Raw genomic sequence first — 26,052 nt, forward strand, 5'->3', positions numbered from 1 at the left:
CCAGCCCCTCCATCAGCCTCAGCCTCTGTTGGACTCTCTCTAGTATATTCCTGTCCTGCTTGAACCAGGGAGCCCAGAACTGGACACAGTGCTCCAGATGTGGTCTCACCAGGGCAGACTGGGGGGGAGTAGGAGGCGGTGTCCTTCCCAATCACTTTGTCCAGTGAGGAATCACCTGGATGATAGGCAGAGGGTGTTCCCCAGTGCTCCTGTGCTGGTTCACAGGTGAAACACCCCCCAGGTACACCTGTGGCCTTGCAGAGTCTCTGCTGCATGGATCTGACACTGTTTCTCCAGTCCTAGGTGACTGCACACTTGTGCATGGTCAGGGAAAGCCACAGGTCCGTTCCCTCCATCCTTCATTAACAGAGGCAGCTTCCTTAGCTTCAAGGCTCCACTCAGGCTCCTGAGAGCCCCTCTAGAGGCAGGAGAAAGGTTAGAGGTCACAGTGCTCCACCACAGCCCACTGATGTCCAGGTGACCGAGTTTAATCAGAATAAATCAGATGATGCTTGGTACCAGGTGGCAAAATGGGAAGATTTTTCACTAATTTGGTTGGTTTTCTGCCTTTGGGGATACAGCATAGAAAGAGAAACTTCTTAAACATATTGCTGAGGCACTGCAGCTGTAGAGCAGGTCAGGCTGGCCAAGGAATGCTCCCTTCTCCTGTCTGGGTGAACTAATGCTCCTCAAATGGGTCTGTCACCAGCATGACACTCAGTCACTGTGAACTCCTGGCTGATGAAAGTTAATGGCTGGAGGCGGATGGTGAAGGGGCACCCTGCACCTCCTGGCTGAGCATAGCACCTTCTTTCATGTCACAGCTAAAGATGCTCCTCTGCTTCCAGATGATGGAAAATAGCTTCCCCTAAAGAGGAGCAGCCAGCATTAACTTTGCCTTTTATCACTTATCTGTCCAGATCCATCCCAGTGGGATGCAGACATGAAGACAGGAGGTCACTGACAGGCAAGGGATGGATTTGTTCTAAAAGCACCAGAGGAGACTGCTCAGGCCTTCAATCCAAGGCCAGTCCACACCTCACAGAGAGAAGACAGGCTCACTGCTGGGGAGTAAGTTTGCTGGTGGCATACGTCCATTCTGTGTGGGAGCTTAAGGGGAATTCCAGTGAGTTCTGGAAGAAGATCCCATGGCAAGTCCTGGCTACACATCACCCACCACCAAACCCACCCTCTTGGGATGTAGAGAGGGTCTCTACTGCCCACAGAGGATTCAGTGCTCCACTCAGGAGTGAGCAAGACACACACCCAGACAGGGGTACACAGTATCATTCTTGTTGGAAGAAACCTCTAAGATCATCAAGTCCAACCTTTAACACAACACTTTCAGGTTATGACTAAAACCTTGTCCCTCAGCACCACATCTACACAGCTTTTAAGTCCCTCCAGGGATGGGCAGACTGGTCCAGACAGTTTGGAGAAGAAATTGTTCCTCATGTCCAACCTAAAGCTGCCCTGGTGCAACTTGAGGCCATTTCCTCCTGTCCTATCACTTGTTCCTTGGGAGATGAGACTGCCCCCCACCTGGCCCCGACCTCCTTTTCAGGGAGCTGTAGAGAGCCAGAATGTCTCCCCCATCAGCCTCTGTTTCTCCAGGCTGAACAATCCCAGTTCCCTCGGCTGCTCTTCACCAGCATTGTTCTCCAGACCCTTTCCCAGTTTTGTTGCCTTTCTCTGGATCTATTCCAGCACCATAAGGTCCTTCTTGGAGAAAGGGGTCCAAAACTGAATCCAGTATTTGAAGTGCAGTCTCACCAGTGCTGACTACAGGGGGACAAGCCCTGCTGTGGTCTTGCTCCTTCTCTAAGCAATGAGAGGTGGGTGGGAGTAGAGGAAAACTCATCCTTTCACCCTTCATGCATCAGGAGGGGAGGTTAATTCAAACTTGCTGCCAAAGTGTCCTGTAGTGGTAAGAAAGTGGAGATAATGGAGGAAAGCCCTAAGAAACCTTACAGACCATGGAGATGAGCCCTCCTCTTAGTGGAGGGGTGGATCAGATAACCCCTGCCACCCCATCCTTTCCAGTCTCTGCTCCATGCTTGTTCCCTGGAGAATGAAGGGAACCTTAAGATATTAACTCACCTTCAAATCCAGTGGGAAGACTCCCATCCAGAGCCACTGTCCACCAGCTGGATAACCAATTTCTGGGCAGGACGTGCTCAGCAGAGCCGGCAGCTTTGGGCTGTGTTCTGGAGAAGGCAATGGCTGCATGTGTGGGGAGCTCCTGGGGTTGTGGGGTGGAGGAAGTGTGAGAGCTGAGTCACAGTAGGATGGTTCTCTGCAAACATGGAGTTTTAAACATTTGGGGCCTGTTTTCCAATGGTTTGTTACTTAAAGCTGGGACTCCCGACTTTGGTTGCCAGTGGAGATGGCCAGTGAAGCCCCGCTGGTACAGATGAAGAGCAGGATCAGCTTAATGCTGGTACAAAGCCCTGTGGCAGGTCCTATTTCCTGGGACCAGATATCTACCATCATTATGGGCTGTGCAGCAGGCTAGTGCCTTTTAAGAGAGAAAAAAGCTTTCAGGTGCAAAAGGGAGGCCAATAGAGGCTCATTACCCTGGAGAAACTAGCACAGAACATCAGCCAGCAACATCTGCTCTGAGAGAAGCTACCAATGAAGTGACAACAGCAGGAGGTTACACAGGTGACAAAACCCTCTACTGTCACCTTACCCTCAGCACATCCAGAACATGATGCAGACAGAACAGATCTGAGTGATCTTCCTTATGGCATTTTTCTGAACCAGATCTCCTGGCACTGAGGTGTCTGAGTCTCAAGTCTGTAATGCTCCATGACAACCCCTCTAAAGCCCAGGGGCCTGCAAAGATTCATGGAATGGTTTAGGTTGGAAGGGGTCTTAAAGATTACCTAGTTCCAAACCCCCTGCCATGGGCAGGGGCACCTCCCACTAGACCAGCATGCAGATCCTTAGTTCTTTCCAGCCCATTTATTCAGTACCCTGCAAAGAGATTTGTGCCAAGGAATCTGAATTCCATACACACATACATAGAGTGAGCCCCATTAAAAGTCAGAAAGAGCACCTGACTTTAACCATAATTTTATTAAGGCTTACATGTCTATCAGCCGGAGGGGAACTGGTCCAGACACACCACACAACCCTAGGGCAGCATCTGCTGCCATGCAATGACTTCTCCACGCCACTTCCAGTAAGCAGGATGAGATCCCTGCTGGTTACTCACACATTTGCCACGGGGTCTTCTCCTTGTGGCACTGGTTGGGTTCCTGGATGGACTTGTGGGACTCCAAAATGATGAATGTGCTCTTGCAGCACAGCGACAGCCCCAGGGGGCGCAGAATGAGGTGGGGGAGAAGTCAGGCAGCTTGTGTGGTGTCAATCACAGGGACTTGGCCTGGCCCACAACTGGCTGCTCATCACTAGGTAAATGGTTTCATCTCACAGGGAAGCTAAACTCATGGTCCAAAAGGCACCTATGCTAAACCACTGAGCCACTAGGATGGGGGGAGGAGGCTGGGGGTGGCAGGCGGACGTCAGTTCTGTATAAATACATGTTTCTTGTTAAAGAAGCTATGGCTTTGATTATCCTCACATTGCTTTGCTCTCACCCCTCCCACCCCCCACTACTCTGTAAGCACAAGAAGACCAAGTCCTCTCTGCCACTGCTCATCTGGCAAGCTCTCCCAAGGCCTTCCTCCTCCTGCAGATCAGCACAGACACAAGAACAGTGGTGGCCCTTGTTCTCACCCTCCTGGTGCCGAGGGGTCAGAAGTGGACCCTCCTGATGTCATGTGTGGAGGCTGACCTCTTGCAGCTCCCACACAGGACCGATGAGAGAGGCTTCTCCTTGTCAGCTGAGCACGGGCGGCACAGGAGGTGGCCACAGGGGAGCTGGTAAATGGGCTCCGCTTTGAAGTACGAGGAGAAGGTTTTGCCACAGGAAGCACATCCTTGGGTCTGGCTGCTCCTGCTGTGCTCTGCAAAGGTGATAGGAGAAGTGCTTCAGTCGGGGGGGGCAAGCCACAGCACAACAGAATTGTTTTCTTTGGAGAAGCCCTCTAAGATCACAGAGTGCAAACATCAACCCAACATCTTCGTGGCCATTAAACTGTGTCCCCAAGTGCCACGGCCACACGGTTCTTGAACACCTCCAGACAGTGATGTTGCCACCCCCTGGGCAGCCTGTTCGTCCCTGACCACTCTTGCAGCAACGCAATTTTTCCTGATCTCCAACATTTACCTCCTCTAGTGCAACTTGAGGCCATTTCCTCTCATTCTATCACTTGCTCCTGGGGATAAGAGACCAGCCCCCACTTCACTCCAACCTCCTTTCAGGCAGTTGCAGAGCCAGGGGGTCTCCCCTCAGCCTCATCTTCCTCAGGCTGAACAACCCCAGTTCCCTCAGGTGCTTCTCCACACCCTTTACCAGCTTCATTGTCCTTCTCTGGACCTGCTCCAGCACCTCAATGTCCCTCTTGAGGAGAGGGCCCAAAACTGAACCCAGTACTTGAGATGCAGCCTCACCAGTGCTGAGTACTGGGCGACAATCCTGGCCCTGGTCTTACTGGCCACACTATTTCTCCTGGTGGTCCTTCACTAAGCAATGAGAGGTGGGTGGAAGCAGAGGAAAACTCATTGCCCTCCAGTACCTCAATGTCCTCCTTGCAGTGAGGGACCCAAAACTGAACCCACTCCACACTGAGCCACCCCTTGAGTGCTCAACACTGTCTGCAAGCCAAAGCTCCCCCCTTTTCCATAGAGGTACAGCAAGGCTCCAGGTGCTCATGACTGAGGACCTGGAGCAGTTTTCTCTGCCACTACCAGAAGGGAATGGTCTCACTTCTGGGGCGAGGTGTGCTCAGAAGGGGCTGGATCACCTCAGCATTGGCACATCACGCTTTTAACTGACGACAGATGGACTGTGAAGGGCTTTTCACTTTGACCACCACTGAATCAGCCTCCCTTCTGCTTTCCCAGTGCTGGGATTGAAGTCACATATTCCCAAGTGGAATGCAATAGGCATCACTTGGCATTCTGGGCACACACCACCCACTCAGGGCTGTCAGTCACCTCTTCAACAGCAGCAATTTTACAGGGGACAGGAGAAAGCTTAATAGCTTCACGTCACTGTGGAACAGCAAGAGCTCTTCTGGGGAGGACACAGCCCTGTGAAGCTGCACAGCCCTGCCGCAGGGTCACTCGGTCCCTCTAAGCCCTCTTCTCTGCAGATCCTTGCACAGGAGAAGAGCAAATCTGGCTAGCAGGTGGGATGCAAACTGTGAGGACTCAACAGCCTGGCCCATAGATCTCAATCTTGATGGGATTGTGGACACACTCTTGGCTGGTTGGCTTGTGATGTCTCCACCGTTGGCTGTTGCTGTGAAGGGTCAGCATGCCACGTGACCGACACCTCTCCAGCTGCATCTCTGCACCACACTCATTCCATACCCACCTGGCAGCTCCTCACCTTGCTCTGTGCAGCTGAGGAGCAACATGAAAGCCACTGGGCCTGAACTGCAGTGCCCTGGAAACAGCCAAAGCCTCAATGTGGGGCAAGCTCTGTCTAAGCTAATTGGTTGTGTTGTGCTGAGATATGGTGCTCAGTCCAGCCTGCTCCCAGCACAACACAGCCAGAGTCAGAGTTATAGAATAGTTGTTGTGGGAAGAGACCTTTAAGGTCAAATCCAACCATTAACCCAGCACTGCCAAGTCACTACTAAATCATGTCCCTCAGCACCATGTCTACAAGGCTTTGAAACCCCTCTAGCAATGGGGACTCCTCCATAGCCATGGAATTAATGCTTTTGGGGAAGAGATTTTTCCTCATGTCCAACCTAAATCTCCACTGGTGCAACTTGAGGATGTTTCCTCTTGTTCTATCACTTATTCCTTGGAAGAAGAGACCGACCCCCAGCTGACTCCACCCTCCTTTCAAGGGAGTTGTAAAGAGCAATGAGGCCTCCCCTCAGGCTCCTCTTCTCCAGGCTAAATAACCCCAGTGTCCTCAGCTCTTCCTTCCCAGCCCTGCTCTCCAGCCCTTTCAGCATCTTTGCTGCCTTTTTCTGGACATGTTCCAGGACCTCAATATCCTTCTTGGAGGGAAGGGCCCAAAACTGAACACAAATTAATGTCATCCTTAGGCAACACAGACAAATGACAGCCAGCAAACCACAGCATTCATGCTGGAGCCTGCTCTGATTGTGGACGTGGACACCATCGCTGATGTTCTTGGAGTCAGAAAGGTCTAATCTGCCTCACTGGGAGAATAACCCATTGGAACTGCTGGGATACAAAGGCAACAGTGAGGGCTTGCAGGGAGGCAACACAATGTTTTGATACCGAATGTAGAATATTTTGGGCTTGGAAAAGGCACAGAAAGATGCCGAGCAGCAGCACAAGCCTCCCTGGTAAGCTGTCGTGCCACTTCCCAGAGGTGAACCAAAGGTGCTCATTGCTTACCAAGGATGCTGCCCAGGCTCCAGGAGCTGCTGCAGCCTCCCTCACCCTGTGCCTGCTGCTGGCTTTTCATCAGCTTGGCTGTAAAGGAGGGCATGGTGCTGAGCGCTGAGTTCAAGGCAGTGTCCAAACTCTCCGACAGCTTCTGTTCATGAGAGACCAGGTCTGCAAAGGGAAGCACAAGCTGGAGATGGGGATGCTGGGGAGAACATGCAGCAGAACTGTTTGGCCTCTGAGCCTTTGGAACAACACCTGGGATTTTAGGAACCCTGCTGCTTGTTTTGGGGGATGTGTGTGTGGGGCACTTCTCTCCAGAGTGATGCTAGGATGGGTATGGGCAGGCAGTGCCTCATTTCCTCTGGGTCCTGAAGATGAGAAGTCCTAGGGATTACTGCCAGACATTCTTACAGAATCATAGAATTGTTTTGGTTGGAAAAGCCCTCCAAGATCATCCAGCCCAACCATCAACCTAAGACCACCATGGCCATTCAACCATGTCCCCAAGTGCCATGCTCACGTGTTTCTTCAACACCTCCCAGGGATGGAGACTCCACCACCTCCCCAGGCAGCCTGTTCCAATTCCTGACCGCTCTTGCAGCAAAGAAATTTTTTCCTGATCTCCAACCTAGATCTTCCCTGGCACAATTTCAGAACACCTCCTCTCACTCTGTCAGTTGATACTGGAGACACCAATCCCCACCTCAGCCCAACCTCCCTTCAGACAGTTGTAGAGAGCAATGAGGTCTCCCCTCAGCCTCCTTATCCCAGTGCCAACATCTATCTGCAGGTCTGGAGAAGGACAAAATGCCAAATCCTGCAGAAAGCTTCTCCTCTCTGAACCCTAGGACAGCCCCCTCAGCTTGTTCCACCAAGGGTCCAGCCCAGTGCTGCCACGCTTGCTACACGCAGCTAACTGGGAACTGGTAAGCCAGTAAACAAATGTGAAGGACTTTCAGTCTCTGTCCCAGGTCTGAGCTGAGCTTTGATACAAGCAAAGGTGGAGGGCTGGGCCCTCCCTGCAGCAAAGGCCTTAATCAAGCCCATGCATGAAGATGATGCTGTCTGCATTATTAATCCTGTTAAGAGCTGGGAATTAGCACTGCGCATCGGCCACGGCAATCAAGGCTGATGAGATCCTGAAGCGTGAGCTTCCTGGGCTGAGCACTCTGCTTTTATTTGCATATGGGCACAGCTCCCCTGGGAGCTCCGGGGTCCCACTGGCACTTCCTGCACCTCCCTGGCTGGGGCACGTCCTCAGCAGGACCTGTGGCATGCCTTTGCAATAGAAGCAACTGATGACCACTCCTCTAATATGGAAGGAGCTCTAGACTGAGAGATCAGAGCAGAAATCGGCAGTCTAACTTCTTCCTGCTCTTGTTGGTACCAACAAACAGCAAATACTTTTAACCCAATCTTTAACTTCAGCTTTTGACCATTTAGGGGTGGGAGTTGGTCTCTTCTCCCTAGTACCAGGTGACAGGATAAGAGGAAATGGCCTGAAATGACACCAGGGGAGGTTTAGGTCAGAGATTAGGAAAAGTTTCTTTGCTGCAAGAGTAGTCAGAGAGTGGCACAGGCTGCTCAGGGAGGTGGCAGAGTCCCCATCCCTGGAGGTGTGCGAGAACCATGTGGACCTGGTACTTGGGGACAGAGTTTAACAGTCATGGTGGTGCTGGGTTGAAGGTTGGGCTGGATGATCTCAGAGGGCTTTTCCAACCAAAATAATGTTAGGATTTTTGAGAGAAACATGAAAGGAGCAACAGGAAGGCATGAAGAGCAGTCAGCGGCTGTGGGCCACCTTTTGTCACATGACAGACCACTAGATCAGAGAACACAAGAAAACTCAACTTACCTGCCTGGAAGGACAGCCCTCTGGGGATTACAAGATGCAGACGGCATTATACCTTCACACACAGACCAGGCTGCTTGCAATAGACATAGCTGCCCTCTGCAAGCTGTTGAGAAGCTAGGGACACCTCTTTCCCACCTCCCAGCTTAAATTTACCTTCCCCCTCCAGTGGGATTCTCACCCAAAGTGGTAACTCAGTTTAATGATACCAGAGAGAAGCTCTAAGTGCTGCAGTTACTTCCCCGGAACAGCTGCACGACCACCAACTCCAACACCTTTCAGGAATTCCTGTGTCCACCAGAGAAAGCAAACATGGCAAAACAGAAGTGGATTTGGGCAAAGGACATAGCATGGAGTCAAGAGGAGCAGCTGCTCAGGAGCCACGCTCTTCACCACGGACTGCAGGCTGAAAGTATGAGCTATTAAAGAACAAACCACAAAGAGTAAACAGATTTTGAGCAGAGATGTGAGTGTCCTTGGCATTTAAACCACAGGTCACTGTTGCTATCTACAGACTCCCACCTTCTCACCAGCCATAGAATCCCAGCATGGTTGGGGTTGCAAGGGACCTCTGGGGTTATCTAGTCCAATCCCCTGCTAAAGGAGGGCCACCCAGGGCAGGCTATCTAGGACTGCAAAGTTCAAGTGGGTTTGGAATCTCTCCAAAGGAGACTCCAGAACCAATATGGGCAGCCTGCTCCAGGGCTCCAGCACCCTCACACCAAAGTTTTTCACCTTTTTCAGATGGAACCTCCCAGGTTGCACTGCCCCTTGTCCTGTCACAGGGCACCACTGAAAGGAGTCTGGCCCCATCTTCTTGCTCTCCACCCTTTAGCTCTTGCTGAGCATTCATTGCTCAGCTTCCCTTTGGGGCTGCTCCTTCTGCAGGCTCAACAGCCCCAGGGCTTTCAGCCTTTCCTCCTCACAGAGCTGCTCCAGGCCCCTCAGCAGCTTTGTAGGCTTTGTTGGACTCTCTCCAGTAGTTCCCTGTCTCTCTTGGATTGTGGAGCCAAGAACTAGACCCAGTAGTCCAGATGTGACCTCCCTAGGGCAGAGTAAAGGGGGAGAAGAACCTTCCTTGACCTGCTGCCCAGGCTCTTCTTAGAGTCTCCTACCCTCCTGCTCCCACTAATCCCAAGGTCTGTCTGTGCTTACCTGCCCAGCCACAAGCTGTGGCAGGGCTGGGGACAGGAGGTGAAGCTCAGTGTATTATCTCCAGGCTGTAGCTCTGGAATGCTCTCCAGCCTCCTGAAGCTCATGCTCAGTGGCACTGCTGCCAGATCACCGAGAAAAGCAAGAACAGATGGAACCCAGTGCCCATCTCCCTCTGCTGTGCACACAAGTCACATCTCTTGTCTGATGCAGCTGCCTGGTTTTCTGCCTCAAAGTACTGCAAACCCTGGGCAAGATCCTCCCAGGCTGTGCCGTCCTCTTCTCCCTGCTGCAGAGGCAGCCCTGCAAACCCCTTGCTCCTGTGTGTTCCAAGCCCTTGTGCTGCTGCAGTAAGATGAGGGCAGCCTAGAGGGCATGCAGTGACACTTTCCCCAAGCTCAGCCTCAGCCATGGCAGGAGCAGTCTCATGAAAAGGAGCCAGCACAGGCACAACCTGCAAAACCAGTGTGCAGGGAACCAGCTGCACCACAAACCCAGGCTGGTACTGCCTGGGCAGGGAAATCCACCAGCAGGATCAGTGCTATATTCCTGCATTCCTCCTCATGGCAAGATCCACCCCAGGCGGGGGTCCCCAGGCCATCACTACTGCACCACCAGACATTCCCATTCTTGCTGTTGGCTGGGTGCAAGAACACACTGGATGGCTGGGGTCATAAATCACCCAGAATAAAGGAACTTCCAGCCAGCACACTGGGAGAAAAAGGCTGTCTCCACGTGGTACAGTGGCTTGAAATCAAGGAGGAGAAAGGAAATGCTAACCAAAAAGGGAAACAAAGCAACCTGAGTACCCATGAGGACTCTGACAGACTGCCCAGGTAACATGAGGAGACAGGCAAGTCTAGAGATGAGGACAAGTGAAACAGGATGGAAAGACCACCATGCAGGATGACAGGCTGTGCTGAGGAGAGGGGAGGTGAATGAGATGATGACCTGACTTCCCCCAGCAACTTCCCCTCTATCAATAGCAAAATTCACAGATTCATAGATTGCATAGGGTTGGAAGGGACCTTCAGAGGTCATAGCATCCATCCCCCCTGCAGGGAGTAGGGACACTTCCAGTTAGATCAGTTGCCTTAAAGCTTCCTAGAGGCAGCATGGGAAGCTAAACCAGAGTCTCTTGACATGAAAACCTGGCATCAAGCTGTCAGGACACTCAAGCAACACAAGTGACATGGGGAGCCATGATACCTGTGGAACAGTCCATTTGGTTCAAGTGGCAGTCACTGTCAGTTTTCATTTTTTTAGCAGTGCTCTCTGAGGTAGAGGTGACAAGTAAGTTTGTGGAAGAAAAGTAGGGTGGCTGCACAGAGCTTGGCTCCACACAGTCCATCTTCCTTTTCAGAGAAGACATAGTGACAGAAGAAGGGACGAGCATCTCTGAGGTGTGAGCCCTCCCCAGCAGGTTGATGCCAGGGATGCTGTGCTGGAGGAGGAAGTGGTCTATCCTGGCCTTGAGGGTGGGGTGAGGTAGGGGCAATGAGTGCTGGCTGAAGGCCACCCCAGTGAAGGGATCACTGGGAACCCTGCCCCAAGATGCCTCACTTCGGTTGCACTTTTCCAAGGTGGTCTGGTCGATCACCTTCCCAGAGGGCAGGAGCATGGGGAGAGTCATGATCTCCAGAGTGATAGGGTCCAGGAATTCTTCAGGGATGTCCTGGACGACATCCACCAGCTTGCAGAGGGTCTGCTGCTCACTGTCATTGGCACTGAAGGGCATGCAGTCGCTCTCCATCGGTGTCCAGAGCTCTGGCTTGAGGCTCGTGTCCTGGGCGAGGAACTGGGAAGCCACCTGAAAGACACCCTCGACTACCTCCTGTGGGCAGGATTTGGCAGGCTGTCCCCACACCTCCAGCCTCTTAATGCAAGGCAAGCCACCTCCAGCCACGTGGGTGATACAGATTTTCAAGTGTGATACGTTGCTCAGCGAGGCAGGCCCTTTATTCCAGAGGTCTTGAGATACAGAGCCAGGGTAGGAGAAAACATTCTCCATGTGATGAAAGGGAGGCCTTGGCTTGAAGCCTCTGTGGCCAAATGTCACTTTGCTCTGATTTTTTAAGACAGCTTTGCCCACCAGTGTGAAAGTGTCTTTGTCCAACACAGGCTGATTGGCCAGACATGAGAACTGATCCTCAGGGCTCTGCCAAGAGGTTTTATTGCATGAGGTAGAGGTGTAAACTTCAAGCCCAGAGAAGGTTTGGTAACTCCCAGATGAGATGTCAATATTGATCCTGCAGATCTCAATGTTGAAGGGAAAGGAGATGGTGACATGGACTGGAGGTTTGATAAAGTATTCGCTGCGGAAGCCACGGTTTCTCCTGGCGAGGTCCTCAGAGATCAGGTTCTCCACTTCATAACCATCAGCAGAGATCTGTGTCAGGAGAAAACTGGATTGAATCAGAAGCAAGAAAATAAAACGAAACTAATTTTACAAGGACTTCTGTAGATTTTCAAGGCAACATCAACCACAGAGGAGACAGCTGCTGCTGAGACACAGCAGACCCACTCCCGCCCTCCTCCAGCCATGTGGACTCTTCTGCTCCTCTCTGCACCCTACCTGGCTGGCCTTTGGCAGAGCTGATTTGACTGCTAAAAGAATGGAAAATGATAGACAGTTTGTGGTTTGGGCTGGGTCAGTGAACTAAATCAGGTGGGAGAGTGTGGCTGAGAGCAGAGCACGTGTCTGGGGGGATGACAGAAGTCTGGTCTTCAACAGTGGTGAAACATCACGGCAGCTCACCCTGCCACATGAGAACAGATACTGAATCACAGGCACAGGATCTCACAGAAACTCTGGAGGTGAGCTATTCACTGTCTCCCTCTGCTCTGGGATCAACAAGATCTGGGTCAGAGAAGAGACTGACCACAACCTTTCTTCATCCCCCTTTCAGGGAATTGCAGAGAGTGAGAAAGTCTCCCCTCAGCCTCCTTATCTCCAGGCCAAACAACCCTAGCTGCAGATCCCAAGCACCCAGACTCAGGATGTCTTGTGCTGGCACATCAGTGACTCTCTCAAGGCTGAAGCACAACAGGTGAAGGTAGATCCAGGAGCCAGATTCCCAACATCAATTCCCCAAACCTCCTTGCTGGGAAGGACAGGAGACTGGTGAGCAAAGCCACCCAAATTACAACCCTGCCAGCACTGGAAAATGTTTTTAATTGACAAAAATGCCCTCGGTTTTGCAGACTTAAAAGCCTACAATTCACCTCTCTCTGTCCTTAGTGCTTCTGCTGCCAGCAGACAACATAGGGGTTCAAATCCCTCTCTGAACCAGTCAGAAAACACAGAGTGTGGGACTTTGCTGTGAGCCACCTTTGCTTTGTTTTCTCAGGTAAGTCTGGCATGGCCAGCCAAAAAAAGTCTTCTAGAAGCACTGCTAACTCTAACAACTGAGCAGTGAACAAGCCCTCCCTAGCCCAAACCAGCCCAGCATGCCACCTCCACCTCATCCCTCCAGTTCTCCCCAAACTCCACACAGTTACCTTACCTTATTGCAATGAATTCTTGGCTTGAACTGTGGGAGACAGACGTTTATTACCATCTTGGCAGCTGGAGAGAGCTCACTTCCTGAGCATCAGATTCAGCTTGTAAGAGAAAAAAAGAAGGCAAAATAAAAGTGAACACCAGTGAACAGATCTTCTGACACTGTCTCCTATAACATCCTCATGGGGAGCTTAGGAAGTGTGGAGTGGATGAGTGGACAGTGAGGCGAGTTGAGAACTGGCTGAAGGACAGAGCTCAAGTGGTTGTGATCAGTGGTACAGTCTAGTTGAAGGCCTGTAGGTTGCAGTGTTCCCCAGGGGTGAGGACTGGGTCCAGTCTTGTTCAGCATCTTCAGCAGTGACCTAGATGAAGGGATGGAGTGTACCCTCAGCCAGCTTGCTGATGATACCAAGCTGGGAGGAGTAGCTGACACCTGGTCAGCTGCACTGAGACCTGGACAGGTTGGAGAACAGGGAGGAAATGACTGTGGCAGACAGACAGGATCAAGAGAAAATACTGCATCAACATTAATTTGTGAAGCCCTCGTGAGACACCCAAGAGAAATCAGCTAGCCCAGCTCAAATGCCTTGTCTATGGACAGGTTAGCAACCAGATCTGAAAGTCCATAAGAGACACAGGAGGTTTCATAGACACAACAATGCATGAGGCATTTCTTGAGGTTAGCAAAGGAATCTGTGGGCTCTCAGCAGCTGCAGCTGGACCTGCAGGGCACAGGCTGCTCTGTGACCTGACCAGGCATATAAAGAGCTGGTGGCCATTCCCACAGTGTGGCACTGAACTGCTTTGTCTCTGTGCCTAATTCTCCACCACACCACATCTATTTGTTGCCTTCACTGAACAAGACAAGTTCAGCCAGGGCCTCTTGGGATGAGGGTAACACTTCACAGTCAGCACTAATGCACCACTGACACCAAGAGAAATGTTTCTTGAGGGCTTCGGGAGCCTCAGATGTTAGCTAAGATTAAACACAAATATTAATAGTGGGTGTTCAATAGCTCCAAGGGAGCAGAGGGCATTTACCAGCTCTGGGAGACTGCCTATGCTCTGAACACCTAGCCAGCTGACTCTCCTGGCAATGCTCAAACAAACTCAGGAGAAAAAAATGACACACAAATCAGTTCTATCAGACCCCTTCTAAGAATGAAATTATCTGGGAAGTAAGAGCTTTAACCCCCTGTTAACCTCAGTTTTAATGTGCCATTGCCCTAGGCAACCTTGCAAATCAGGAGCTTGCTGCTCTCTTCAGGAACAAGCAGCCCTTTAATGATTTCCAACCAATGCTGTTAGTTCAGCCAAAACAAAATTGGCCTTTCAGGGGCATGTTGGTTCAGCGGAGCATGGAGGAGGTGGCTGTGCTGTCTGCTAAGTGTGGAGGTGCAGCCCATCCTGCATGCAACCTGAAACAGGAAAGGTGCTACCTGAGGTACAACCCACACCCTGGAACCCCAGCACAATGGCAGCCAAGACTGCGGTGAACACAGCTTCAAGGTTACAGTGCTAATGCCTGACCCAAGCACACATGAAGCTAAGAGTAACGGCAGCAGGCCACATGAGTAATGCTTCTAGCCCAATATTTGGTCTAACAGCCACCAGAAGCTGCTCCTCACCAGGGCACACAGGAGCAAGGTGAGCACAAACCAACACTACTCCTATACAAATGTCTTGGCTTTCTGAGCCCATGAGGCTCCAAGGGTGAGAGTGAGGAAGTGGTGAGGAGCAGCTGTGCATACTGGGGGTGTTTAGCCTGAAGAAAAGGAGGCTGAGGGGAGACCTCGTTGCTCTCTTCAACATCCTGAAAGGAGGTTGGAGCAAGCTGGGGATCAGTCTCTTCTTCCAAGAAGCAAGCAACAGGACAAGAGTAAATAGCCTCAAGTTGTGCCAGGGGAGGTTTAAGATTGGACATAAGGAGCAATTCCTCCCCCAGAAGGGTTGTCAAGCTCTGGATCAGGCTGCCCAGGGCATCCCTAGAGGGATTTCAAAGCTATGTAGATGTGGTGCTGAGGAACATGGTTTAGTGGTGACCTGGCAGTGCTGGATGAATGGCTGGACTCAATATATTATCTTAAAGGTATTTTTCAACCTAATGATTCTGCCACTCCATCAAACAGGTTTTTGAACTGGTCTGATTTCTGGCACCTGCCTCCTGTGGGAGCTACACTGCTGGTTTAACTACAGGCTGTGTGGCAAAAACACTTTTTTGGCTCATTGTGAACCTATTGCCTGGTAAATGAGCACTGACATTATAAAAAATGGCAGATCAATTATCTTTGCTCTTTCTTGGAATGACTCAAGATTCACCCTTCTCTATTTCTCCTCATGTCTCTTTCCTGGGCTACAAACATCTCCATTCTGATCTGACCATGAATGTTCTGCAAGTCTCTGTGAGACCTTCCCTGAACAATGGTGACAAGCACCTTCACCCCTGCCAACTCACCACTTCAAGAACTTCCTTCTCAGAAGATGATGCCTACTGAGATGCTACCCACAGCAGATGCCAAATTCTCCTGTGCACTGTGTAGTTGTGCAACCTCCTTTCATAGCACTGCCTCAAACTTGAAGTCTCCTGTACTAGTGACAACTCACATAGTTGTGGCATGAAGGAGGTTCTGAGTTTAGGGACACTTGGAAAATACATCCCTTGCAAAACTGCAATTCTGAAGCCACTGCTCATCAAAACAAGTGACTTGGAGAGGACATAAAGACTATGCAGACCTGAAGAACTGAACTCGTCTTGGACAACTAAACGATCTTTAAGGCTTTTGCTGCTAGTCACTGAGTGCCATCTTGGCGTCCTACACATGACCAGAATGCTGCTGCAGTCAAGAGTGTGCACAGTGGACATCAAACAAAGGTGCTCCACTGTGCTATTTGGGTGCCACATAATGCTGAGGATTTGAGGAAGAAAACCAGCCCAGACATTTTAAACCAGGCAGCCAAAATGAACTAATACACAGTATTTGTCCTACTCACTGCCACTTCTCCCCATCCTCCACCTCAGGATGCCTTTAAACACCACACTGAAAATCAGCCAGAGCAGCCTGGCTGATCTGCAGTGGGAATGGAAGCTTCATCTGCTGCTCTACATGAAATAATCTCTCTTCAGCTCTGCTCAGATGCAGAGCCTGCCCAAAAGCTATCCCTCCTCCAGGAAGAACCACCACCTAAAAGCTCAAGAAGAAGCCAGCAACTACCTCCTCAGAACAGCATGCAGACATCAGACACTGGGCTATGCCTGAGCAAAAAAACAACACAGTAAGGCATGTGACAGAGGGTGAAACCAGAAGCATCCAGAGCAGAGGCTCCACACAGCTCCAGTCTGCGCAGAACTCACTGTCACCCAGGCAGAGGAACCACCTCAGAGTGGATCTGCTGGCCACAATTCATCAGCAGACATTATGAACAGGACCCTCTGCCAAGCACTGCCTGCTGAGAGCTAGGCATGAAATGAACATCTTGGGGCAGAGCACTCCAACCCTCAGCCCTAGCTTCTCCCTCACCATGCAGCTTTCACTGTTCTGCTTAGGCACAACTCCTCAAGTTGAAACTCAGCCTGCCTGCCAGCCGGCCCCACATACATGGTGATGGAAACAGTAGGGAAATGTGTGTTCCTGGCACCCAGGTTATCTTCATGACTAAAACTGACCCCAAATCTTTCCCAAATATCACTGTTTTGCTCTTAAAGAATCACCAAATTCATCTACTTCCATTTAGGGTGGAGAAGGAAGCAACCAGAGAGAAATATCAAGAGGACAGCTGGTTTTATTTGTCATGAAAGCATCTGAGGATCCACATACAAGAAGAGAGCACAGGACACAGGACTGCTGGCAAAGCAGAACTACCTAACAAAGCAAAGCAGTCTGAGCACCTGCCAAACACTGAACCAACCCTCAAAGACCATTTGAACAAGCAATCCAAAGAGGAGATGCCTCTGGGAGGTTGGGTCAGGCTATAAGCCAGTCACCTTACGCTAGGCAGCCCTGCTGAGCAGTGCTGGGTCAAACACTTTGTAATGCAGGTAGCTGAGCTTCTCCAGGCGTGTGCGTTTGAGGAGAGGGAACCACTCCCAGAAGGGAAGCTCCACCAGCACATAGCCGAGCTGCTGCAGCTGCCGCCGCTTCAGGCGGTGCAGACCCAAGAGGCGCTTGGAGCAGAAGCAGTAGTGGTTTTTGTTGGACACCTGGATGGCCAGTTTCACCTCCCGAGGCTGCTGCTTCCATGCATGAGAAGAGAAGGCTGATCCAGGCCCTGACTGAAGCTCCAATTCCAAGCTGGTGGTTGTGGTAAGAGCTCCACCTGAATGTGCAGCATGATGCCCAGAGTGCAGTGGTTGTGCTGCTTCTCCCCTGTCCTGACCTGGGGTGCTGGCTCCTTTTCCCACTTCCAGAGGAGGCTGGCTATGAGATCTCCCTTTTATGAGCTGGGTCATTAAGTCATCTGTTAGACTAACACCAATGTCTGCCAGTGTCTTATCCCTAATACGGTCCTTGGAATTGAAAGGGATGGGATGTCCATCCATAGCCAAGTGAACCTCCAGATCACTCGATCTAGTGTGAGGCAGGATCATATGGTTTTTCACGTATTCAGGGCCACCTAACATGCTCTCCAGAAGAGATGTGGCTTCCACAATTTCAGGCCTGACATAGATTTCTTGCTCTGCAAAATTCAGAATCATCTCAGTCATCTCTTGATAAAGCTGAGGTGGAAGGCGGCTGCCTTGGTAGCTTGGGCACTCAATTTCAACACTCTTCCCAAGGGTGAAGAGGTCCTTTTTGAGCTCATATTTGCTACCTCTTGTTTTCTGGACAAAGTCATCCCTCAAAGCATAGTCTATCAGCTCCTCTGGGAAGCGTCTGACAAATGCCAGGCCAAGCAGACCAGTAAGGAGATGCTCTGGAAACTTTCTAAATTCATGGAGTTTTCTATGCATCTGCTCTATCAGGTTGGAATAGAACTCTTCCTCGTTGGGAGGCTCATAGTCCAGGCATCCATATGACCACAAGAACTTGGCAGCATCTTTGCTCCGGCAGTAAGTCACCTTTGAGGGCAGAGAGGTGGCCACAGCAGCCATAACACCTTCATCAAAGTAGTGTAAGGATGAATAGGTAAGAGTGATGTGCATGATGCCCTGGACGTTTATGGTGGGAATGCGACTGGGAATGACCTTCCCAAGTTCCTTCAGCAGGGGTAAGTGGTCTATGCGGGTGTAGCGCAGGAGCTTCAGCACATTCACCAGAGCGTAGGTGCTCATGTCCCCCATCTGCAGGGAGACTCTGTCTGCAATTCTTCTCATGACATGGTCAGAGATACCACTGAGGGACTTGAAGAGCCCTAAGCAGACAGCACCCACTTCCTCCAAGGTGAAGGAGTCCAAGTACTTCAAAATCATGCTCTCCACCTTTTGCATCAAGTCCACAGGTGACCTTCGGCCTTCACCTATGATGTAAAGGAGCTGGACAAACTGGGGCAAGGTGAGGTCTTTCCAGTGCATGTTGGCATAGCTGAACAAAATGCTCAGGTAGGAAGGCACGCTACGATCCAGGCAGCGCCAGCAGTCAGCCACCAGCAGCAGCTGGTCCAGGTCCATGTCCCACACCCGCCGGCAGAACTCGCTGTCACATGCATTTAGCAGAGAGTGGCTGGGTGGAACAGCCAGCCAGACACAAGCCTTTAAGACATCAATGAGATCTGAAGTGCTGAATGATCTGATGTTCTCTATGGCACAGCCACACAGCATACCAAACTGGGCTTTGGTCAGCAGTGCCATGTGTTGTCCCACCGGCAAACGACTCAGTTTGCGGAAAGAACTGGCAACAGCTCCTGGGCTCTGGCTGTCCTTGTGTGTGGCCACACTGAGGAGAATGGAGTTACCTTCTTCTAAAGAAAGGGGCTCTACAGGCTCAGACCTGTCAAAGCTAATCAATCTGTACTCAGGCCTCCCCTTCTGAAACATACGAGGGTCCTCCTTGGAGTTGTGCATCTCCTGTTTTATCTTCTCTGCCTCCTCCTTGGTTTGTAGCTTAGAGAAATAGGCTGATACAGTCTGCTGAGGGTGCAGTTTGGCCTTGGCCTTTGGCAGGGCATTTCTGATGGGTGGCAAGGCTTGAGGTGAGTTGGTGAAATCATCATCGAGAGCCTGGCCACTGCTGCTAGCAGGGTGCTGCTGGGACGCAGCTCTGCTTTTGACGTAGGCAGTTGGATTATACAACACTCTGTAGTCCAGGGGGTTCAGCAACTGGATTGTGGCTGCAGGGTCGTCTCTGGCATCAGCTTTTTCCAGGCTCTCTTCCTTTTGCTGCTTCTTTCTGCTGCTCCTGCCCTCGGCCTCGTGTGTGGCTGTGGTCACAAGTGTGGTCACTCTGCTCAGCCTTGGGAATCTTCGGCACATTAGCACTGTAGCCATGGATCCCAACTTATGGGGTCAGAACTGCTTCCACGTACTGAAAAAAGGGCAGACGGAGAATGAGTGGCTTCCACCTGCCAGGCAGCACTTTTCAATCTATCCTTTATGCTACCCAAAGCAGGGCACTGGCCGTGCTGCCCCCAGCCAGGGCAGCTCTTTCTTTGCAAAGCCTCAAGGCAGCTGCTATCAAACATCACTTCACACAAAGGCAGCTCCAGACAAGCACCCAGGTGACCTGATGTACCCAGACTCAGGTTCAAGGCAGTTGGGTAGTGCCTTCCGCACAGCAGCTACAAGTAATCTGGTAGAGATTGTGAGAGTTGAGAGAAGTCACTGCTTTTTCAGCTTCTGTGAGACCCAAACTGCTTTGCTTTTCTTCTAAACAATAAAAACATATTTTTGCAGTAAAGCTGTAGGTTCAAAAGACTTTATGTCAGGGCCAGATGTTGGGAAGAAGTTCTTGGCAGAAAGAGCAAATGGCCATTGGAATGGGCTGCCCAGGGAGGTGGTGAAGTCCCTGTCCCTGGAAGCGTTTAAAAAGAGAATGAATGTGGCACTTGGTGCCACGTTTTAGTTGATTAATGTTGGGTGATAGGTTGGACTTGATGATCTCCAAGGCCTTTTCTAACCTTATTGGTTCTGTGTGAAAGACAGCATTTTGCTACTTGTCGCCCTGGTCTGAGACACTGACCACCACCTGAGAAGCTGTTGACATCCAAGGTGCTACAGGACTTCTTTTGCACACAGAGACTGTGCTTGGAGGCTGTGAGCAAAGCCTCACAGAATCCCCAGTGTGGAGAAGGCTGAAAGGGACTTCTGGAGATCAGCCAGTCTAACCTTCCTGCTAAAGCAGGGTCACCCAGAGCATAGTGCCCAGGATCACAATGTCCAGGTGTGTTTGGAAACTCTCCAAACAAGGAGACTCCACAACCTCTCTAGACACCCTGCTCCTGGTCTCTGGAACCCTCACAGCAAAGAAGTTTTCCTTCACATTCAGAAGGGAAAAAAACCAACCCAGAATCAAAGCTGGCCTATAACTTGAAGATAAAGATTATCTGAAAGGGGAAATATGGCCCCAGAACCAAGCTGGTGAAGACAAGGAACACAAATCATTCCAAGGTGCTACATCCCCAAGATAACTAGAGCAAACAGAACTTCGGACTTGGAAGTCTCCCATAATTTAAGGGTACAGAAGGTTTACAAGTGGCAGCTGCCTTCCTAACTCCTGCCTAGCCCAGCCCAGTTAAAGCACAGAGACTGGGAATGAGAGATTTGTCAGGAGTTAAGCTGCCAGTCTGCACCAGCTGCCTGTTTTGAGCCTGCTGCTGCTAACTCAGATGCTGATGAAAAAACAAGCAGCAGGTCAGCACTCTTTTCCCACACTTTTCCCACCATGTCCAGCCAGCTCCAGAGATGCTTCAGACCAGCTGCTTCCACCTTCTTTAAAACTCCTCCTGCTCTCACTACCACAGGGTGCCAGGCAATCAGGAAAGCCAAAGCCTGGCAGAAACTAATATGTGTTAACTTCTGTGTTCCCCAGATGGGGGAAATCAATCTTTTATGTGCATCCTTCTGAGTTCTGCTGGTGTTTTAGTCCTGATTAGGGATAGATCAAGATGTTGAATCCATGTGGGCAAACTCAGTTTTGCAGCAGCAAAATGGATACCTTGGGGGAAGAGGTGGTGTGAATGCTGTGGCTTTGGGGTATCTGAGTGGGAGAGGGCTGTACTGAGACGGGGAATGAACAAAAGCTAGAGTCCTTTTTTGGAGTGCAAGAATCCTCTCATCTTCCAAGACCCATCAGATGAACTATTCCTACGTAGATGCATCAGCTCTTCTCACAGAATGGCAGAGATGAGAAAGGAGGATGAGGCAAGTCAAAGTGATGGTTGTATTTGCTCCCTCTTGGTGCCACATGTAGGGTGCTGCCTGTTGAGGGGGTTGTTTCTTGTCTCTTGTGCACCCTGAACTCTCCCATAGCAGCAAAAGCAGTAAGAGGAAGAGTCAGGCAGGCAAGACATCTGTGATTTGGCACAGGCACAAGCAGCCTGCTGCTCCTTGCAGCCTGTTGTCTCCCTAGGTAGCTTTACTCTGTCTTGGGGTTCAGCTTCTGCTGAAGACAGAATCAGCACAGAGATGGCATGGGAGCAGGTGCAATCTGCTCCAGTTCAAAGTCAAGTGACTCAAACCAGGCCTGTTCCAACCTTTAAAGATTCCTTCCAATCCAAAACATTCTCTGAGTCTATGACTTTTAACCATGTTGATTTGCACTGAGACAGCTGAGATCTGGCATCCCCTGCTTCATGGGCAGAGCTTGGGGGACAGAAAACGCCATCTGGTGGATGCTAGGAAAAAGTTCTTCACCATGAGGGTCGTGAGACCCTGGAATAGGTTGCCCAGGGAGGTGCTGGAGGCCTCATCCCTGGAAGTTTTTAAGGCCAGGATGGATAGGGCTCTGAGCAACCTGATTTAGAGTGAGGGTCCCTGGCCATGGCAGAGGGTTGGAACTGGATGATCTTTGAGGTTCCTTGCACCCCTGACAGGTCTGTGATTCTGTGCCATATTTGTTCCTCAAGGCACAGCACAAGGCGGCCCCTGCATGCAGCTCCAGCTCTGCTCCACAGAGCTCCACTGTTGATCCTGATGGCTGTGCTGCTTCCCTCCACCAGCCAGGCAGCTGCAAAGTCCCGACTGTCAGCACAATAGACAGGAAAGGCTCTACCCCTTCCTGACCACCTTGTGAGCAGGAGAAAGGAAAAAACTTGCTTAGAACCTGGACAGTAAAACCTGAGCTGTGATTCTGTGGCACAGCCTAGGCCTTGCAAAGCTACCATCATCAGCCAGCAGGAGCTAGATTTCAAAGCACTCCCATTTAGCACATGAAAATATTCAATGAAAACACCATTGGCTGACATGTCCAGCCTAAAATGGCTGCAAGGGACAGACACCACCCCCAAATGTCTGGAGACAGAAGTCACAAAGTGGGCAAGGCTCGGACTGGCCCCATGGTTGGGAGCTGCAGACTTCATCTCTGCTGGCATCTTCTAGCAGAGCTTGGCCTGGAGGGGCTGGTTCAAGCCACTGAAATGATCTTGTACAAGAGGAAGTCTGTCTCATCTGGGCTTTACAGAAGCACAGAACTGCTTTGGTTGGAAAAAAGCCTTTAAGATCAAAGTCAACCATTCTCTAACTTTACAAACTGCTAAACCAGGTCCCTCAGCACTACATCTCTGCCTCTTTGAAACACCTCCAGAGATTCAACCACCTCCCTGGGCAGCCTGTTCCAGTGCTTGAAAACCCTTTTGGTCAAGAAGTTTCTTCCACCAACCAACCTAAACCTCGCCTGGTGCAACTTGAGGACAAGTACTCTCATCTTTCCCAGAGACTTTCTTGGCTGACTCTATTTTGCATTGTATGTTTTGGTTACTGAGAGACAAGCCATTGACTTCAAACAAGTCCTACTTGCTGTTGTAAGGTGATTCTGCCTATGAACTTCAGCACTCTGCTGTGACCCCAAGCGCCTCTCTGGGTGATGAGAACCCAAGTCACAGCACTCACATGTCCAGGGCTCCAAAGCTGCTCATCATTCAGTTCAGCATTTGGCTGGGACACGCGTGGGGAGCTATTCAGGAAAGACAGTTTTATCTCCCTTGCTTCAAATCCGGCAGAAAGAGAGAGATCACAAACAGGGGAGCACAGCCAGAATGGGTCAAGCTATTTCAAGGACCTCTGACAGAAAAGGGCTGGGACTCAGTGGCTTTCATCCACCCCCAGCTTCAATCTTTGAAGTCTCTACAGCATTTCTCTTCCAACTCAACCTACAGTTCTCAGTTTTCCTCTATTCCTGTTACCCTGAGTAATCAGCCTCCCTCCTCCCACCACAGTTCTTCACACCCAGCCAAACTCCTTCCCACCTCTCGGCAAAACTCTCCAGAAATTTCATTCCAAGTGGTTCCAGAAAGTGAATTCTAGAGCTGGGCCCTGCAGGCTGCAAATGTGCTTTGCAGAGATCATCTGGGATGGAAACATCTCTGTGTATGTGTGCCACACTAGAACGGAGCTCTTGGCCAGGAGCAGATCTGCGCAGCTGAGCACTAGTGGAAAACCAGGGAAAAGAAGATTCCTGAAGGGACGCCACCCACTGCAAAGGATCTCCTGTGAAACGGCACCGACGTTCCCCCTGAACTGCTGCCTATGCTCCGGAGCGTTCGCAGGGTCCTTGAGGAGCACTGGAGAACCCTCACGATAGAAGGCAGCACGGCACCCAGCCCTGGCGCCACTGACAGAAAAAGGTCAGGCAGCAGATCCTCAGTACAAGTGAGGCACTTCAGAGCCCAGCAGTCAAAAACTTGGGGTCAGCCTGCTAGTTCTGGCCAAGAGCTTACAGTTAACACTGCTACCTGGGCCGAGAATACAGATAACGTGGCATTGTAGCTAACACTGGTTTCCCAATCATACAACCCTCCCCAGAATGCAAACCCGTCGTTGCTGTGTTTATCTGTGCTTTTCCCCTCCCGTTCAGGTCGCCAGCAGCACCAGAAGGCAGCGAAGCACGCTGAAGGGCTGGGCTGCTGTCAGGGACAGAGCTGCCGCCCGGCCCCGCTGCAAACCCGAGGCTCGCCACTTACCGACACGGCTGCAGCTATAGATACGCCATGTGCACAGGCACAGCCCGACAGAGCAGTGCAGGCCCCGCTGCCGCCGCGCCTGGCAGAGGGCTCCGCGCATGCGCTCTTGCCCCCCGTCCGTCCGCGGAGGGGTGGGCGCGGGGAAGCTGCCGATGAGAGGGAGGAGGGGACGTGGCTGCCCGCGCTGCCGCTCGCACTCACCGGGGCCCGGCGCGCACCGGCGGCTCTGGCGCTGACCCTGCCGCCCGCCAGCCCCTTCACCCGGCACAACCCCCGCCGCCTGCGCCGCTCCCGGTCACCGGGCCGTGACGCACTTCCGGCACTACGGCAGCCGGGCTGCCCCCCCGCGCAGCGGCGAGGCTGGGGGAGCGCAGCGCGGCCGGCAGGTGGCGCCAGCAGCGCGGCGCGGGCCCCTCCGCCCGATGCCGCTCATGTGACACGGGGGTGGCGCCGTGGCGTGCCCCGGGCTGCGGGCACCCGGGAGCCGCGGGGGCGGCCCTCGGAGCCGACACGGGCCCCTGGCTGCCCTGGGGATCTGGGCGGGTGCCCGTGGCCCGTAGCAGCCGCTGGAAGTCGATCCCCGGGTCCCGTTTGTGGCTGGGTCTGCCCGCCCTGCACCCTCGGTGGCTCACTGCGAGTGGCGGGGTGGCCGTCCCCGCTGTTGGGTGTGGGTAGCGGGGCAGTGGCCCGCCCTGCGGCGGGGGCAGTGTTTCGGTGATCTGTGCCGGTGGCCACAGTGCAGTCTCTGGGAGCACTGGGGCCATGAGCGGAGTGCGGTGGACATGCATGCGTTGGCTGATGCTTTTCATTGCAGCCTTAGCAGCAGAACTGGAGGGGCTGAAGCGGGAAGAGAGGGCTGGAGTTCCCCCGGCTCTGCTTCCTGCGAGAGCAGGGGTACCAACAGTCAGTTAGCTGGGGCTGTGTCCAAGCAGCTTTTGGTACATTGAATATTCACAGCTCCGTTGTGCACAAACATCGCTGAGTTCTAAGCACTGATAGCAGTGGCCACCTGAGCGTGGTGCATTAAGCAGTGCTTGGCATGGATCCTTAGCACTTGCATCCCTTCCTGTCGTAGAGTCACAGAATGGCTCGGGCTGGAAGGGACACTTTTAAAGTTCATCTAGTCAAATCGGCAGGGATTGGACTGCGACTGCAGTCCTGCAACAACAGCAGGTTGCTCAGAGTTCCCAAACAACACTGCTTCCCGCAGCTGCTCTAGCCTTTGCTCTAAGCCTGTCGCTAGCATTGATACCCATCTCTGGAAACTTACCAGCACCTCAATGTCCTTTTTGGGGTGAGGGCCCCAGAACTGAAGCTAGTATTCATGGCATGACCTCACCGGTGCCAGGTAGGGGTGCGGTTGAGCTAAATGATTTTCAGCAGACCCAACCCAACCATCCTGTGGTTATGCGAGCATGGGTGGACAATCACTGCCTTGGTCTTCCCACCCACAGCACGAGGAGACAAAGCAACACGGTAGGGTTGTTAAAACGGGGCCTTTCTGCATTTTTATTTTGCCCAATAAAAATCCTTCACAGTCAGGTAGAGAGAAGAGAGTCAGAGATAGGTATACATATAGATCTGCACGGCTAGTTATATCTATACATACCTCTGGACAGAGAGAGAGAGTCACGGTAGAAAATGGCCAAGGCAGTAGCTCTTCACATCTGGATAACCCCATGGAAACACAACAGACTTAGCAGTAGGGTGGGAAGTGTGGTGGGACTCCTAATAAGGATTTCAGAACGGGATACATGTTTTGCTGTGCAGAAAGCTTGGAACACTGCATTTTGTCTCATTCCTTTTCAGCCTCCTTTAGCTTTTGTGACACTGACCAGAGGCAAAGTCATGACCAGGGTGTTTGCAGGTGACTGGTGAACAGGGCAAACACCCAAATTGATGGATTTGTTTAAAAAAACCAGTAAGTTTATATAAATACTTCTATTATTATTGTTTTGAATTTATTTTTGATGGATTTCTTTAGATTTTATTTTTTAACATTTAAAACTTTGTAACTGATTTGTTTTGTTTGTTTTTTTTTTTACTG

At 51.4% G+C, this 26,052-nt stretch overlaps 2 protein-coding genes across 5 annotated transcripts; both read right to left on the reverse strand.

Moving 5' to 3' along the window:
• Positions 1-3,062: 3,062 nt before the first annotated feature.
• On the reverse strand, positions 3,063-24,292 carry UBOX5 (U-box domain containing 5). 2 transcript variants are annotated; one of them, XM_064151174.1, is made up of 5 exons: positions 24,207-24,292; positions 12,961-13,057; positions 10,664-11,843; positions 6,457-6,618; positions 3,063-3,974 (listed from the first exon to the last, which is right to left on the reverse strand). In XM_064151174.1, the coding sequence occupies exons 2-5, from the start codon at positions 13,012-13,014 to the stop codon at positions 3,763-3,765; spliced, it is 1,608 nt and encodes a 535-aa protein (XP_064007244.1). In that variant the 5' UTR covers positions 13,015-13,057; positions 24,207-24,292; the 3' UTR covers positions 3,063-3,762. The 2 variants fall into 2 exon arrangements, with proteins under 2 accessions (XP_064007244.1, XP_064007243.1); XM_064151173.1 differs by lacking the exon at positions 24,207-24,292 and adding an exon at positions 24,006-24,094.
• Positions 16,719-24,292, reverse strand: FASTKD5 (FAST kinase domains 5). Of its 3 annotated transcripts, none has more exons than XM_064151170.1 (2): positions 24,207-24,292; positions 16,719-19,414 (listed from the first exon to the last, which is right to left on the reverse strand). In XM_064151170.1, the coding sequence occupies exon 2, from the start codon at positions 19,375-19,377 to the stop codon at positions 16,945-16,947; it is 2,433 nt and encodes an 810-aa protein (XP_064007240.1). In that variant the 5' UTR covers positions 19,378-19,414; positions 24,207-24,292; the 3' UTR covers positions 16,719-16,944. The 3 variants fall into 3 exon arrangements, with proteins under 3 accessions (XP_064007240.1, XP_064007239.1, XP_064007242.1); XM_064151169.1 differs by lacking the exon at positions 24,207-24,292 and adding an exon at positions 24,006-24,095; XM_064151172.1 differs by lacking the exon at positions 24,207-24,292 and adding an exon at positions 23,292-23,306.
• Positions 24,293-26,052: the final 1,760 nt, after the last annotated feature.

Source organism: Pogoniulus pusillus, chromosome 11 (assembly GCF_015220805.1).
Source record: "Pogoniulus pusillus isolate bPogPus1 chromosome 11, bPogPus1.pri, whole genome shotgun sequence".
NCBI classification, from domain to species: Eukaryota; Metazoa; Chordata; class Aves; order Piciformes; family Lybiidae; genus Pogoniulus; species Pogoniulus pusillus.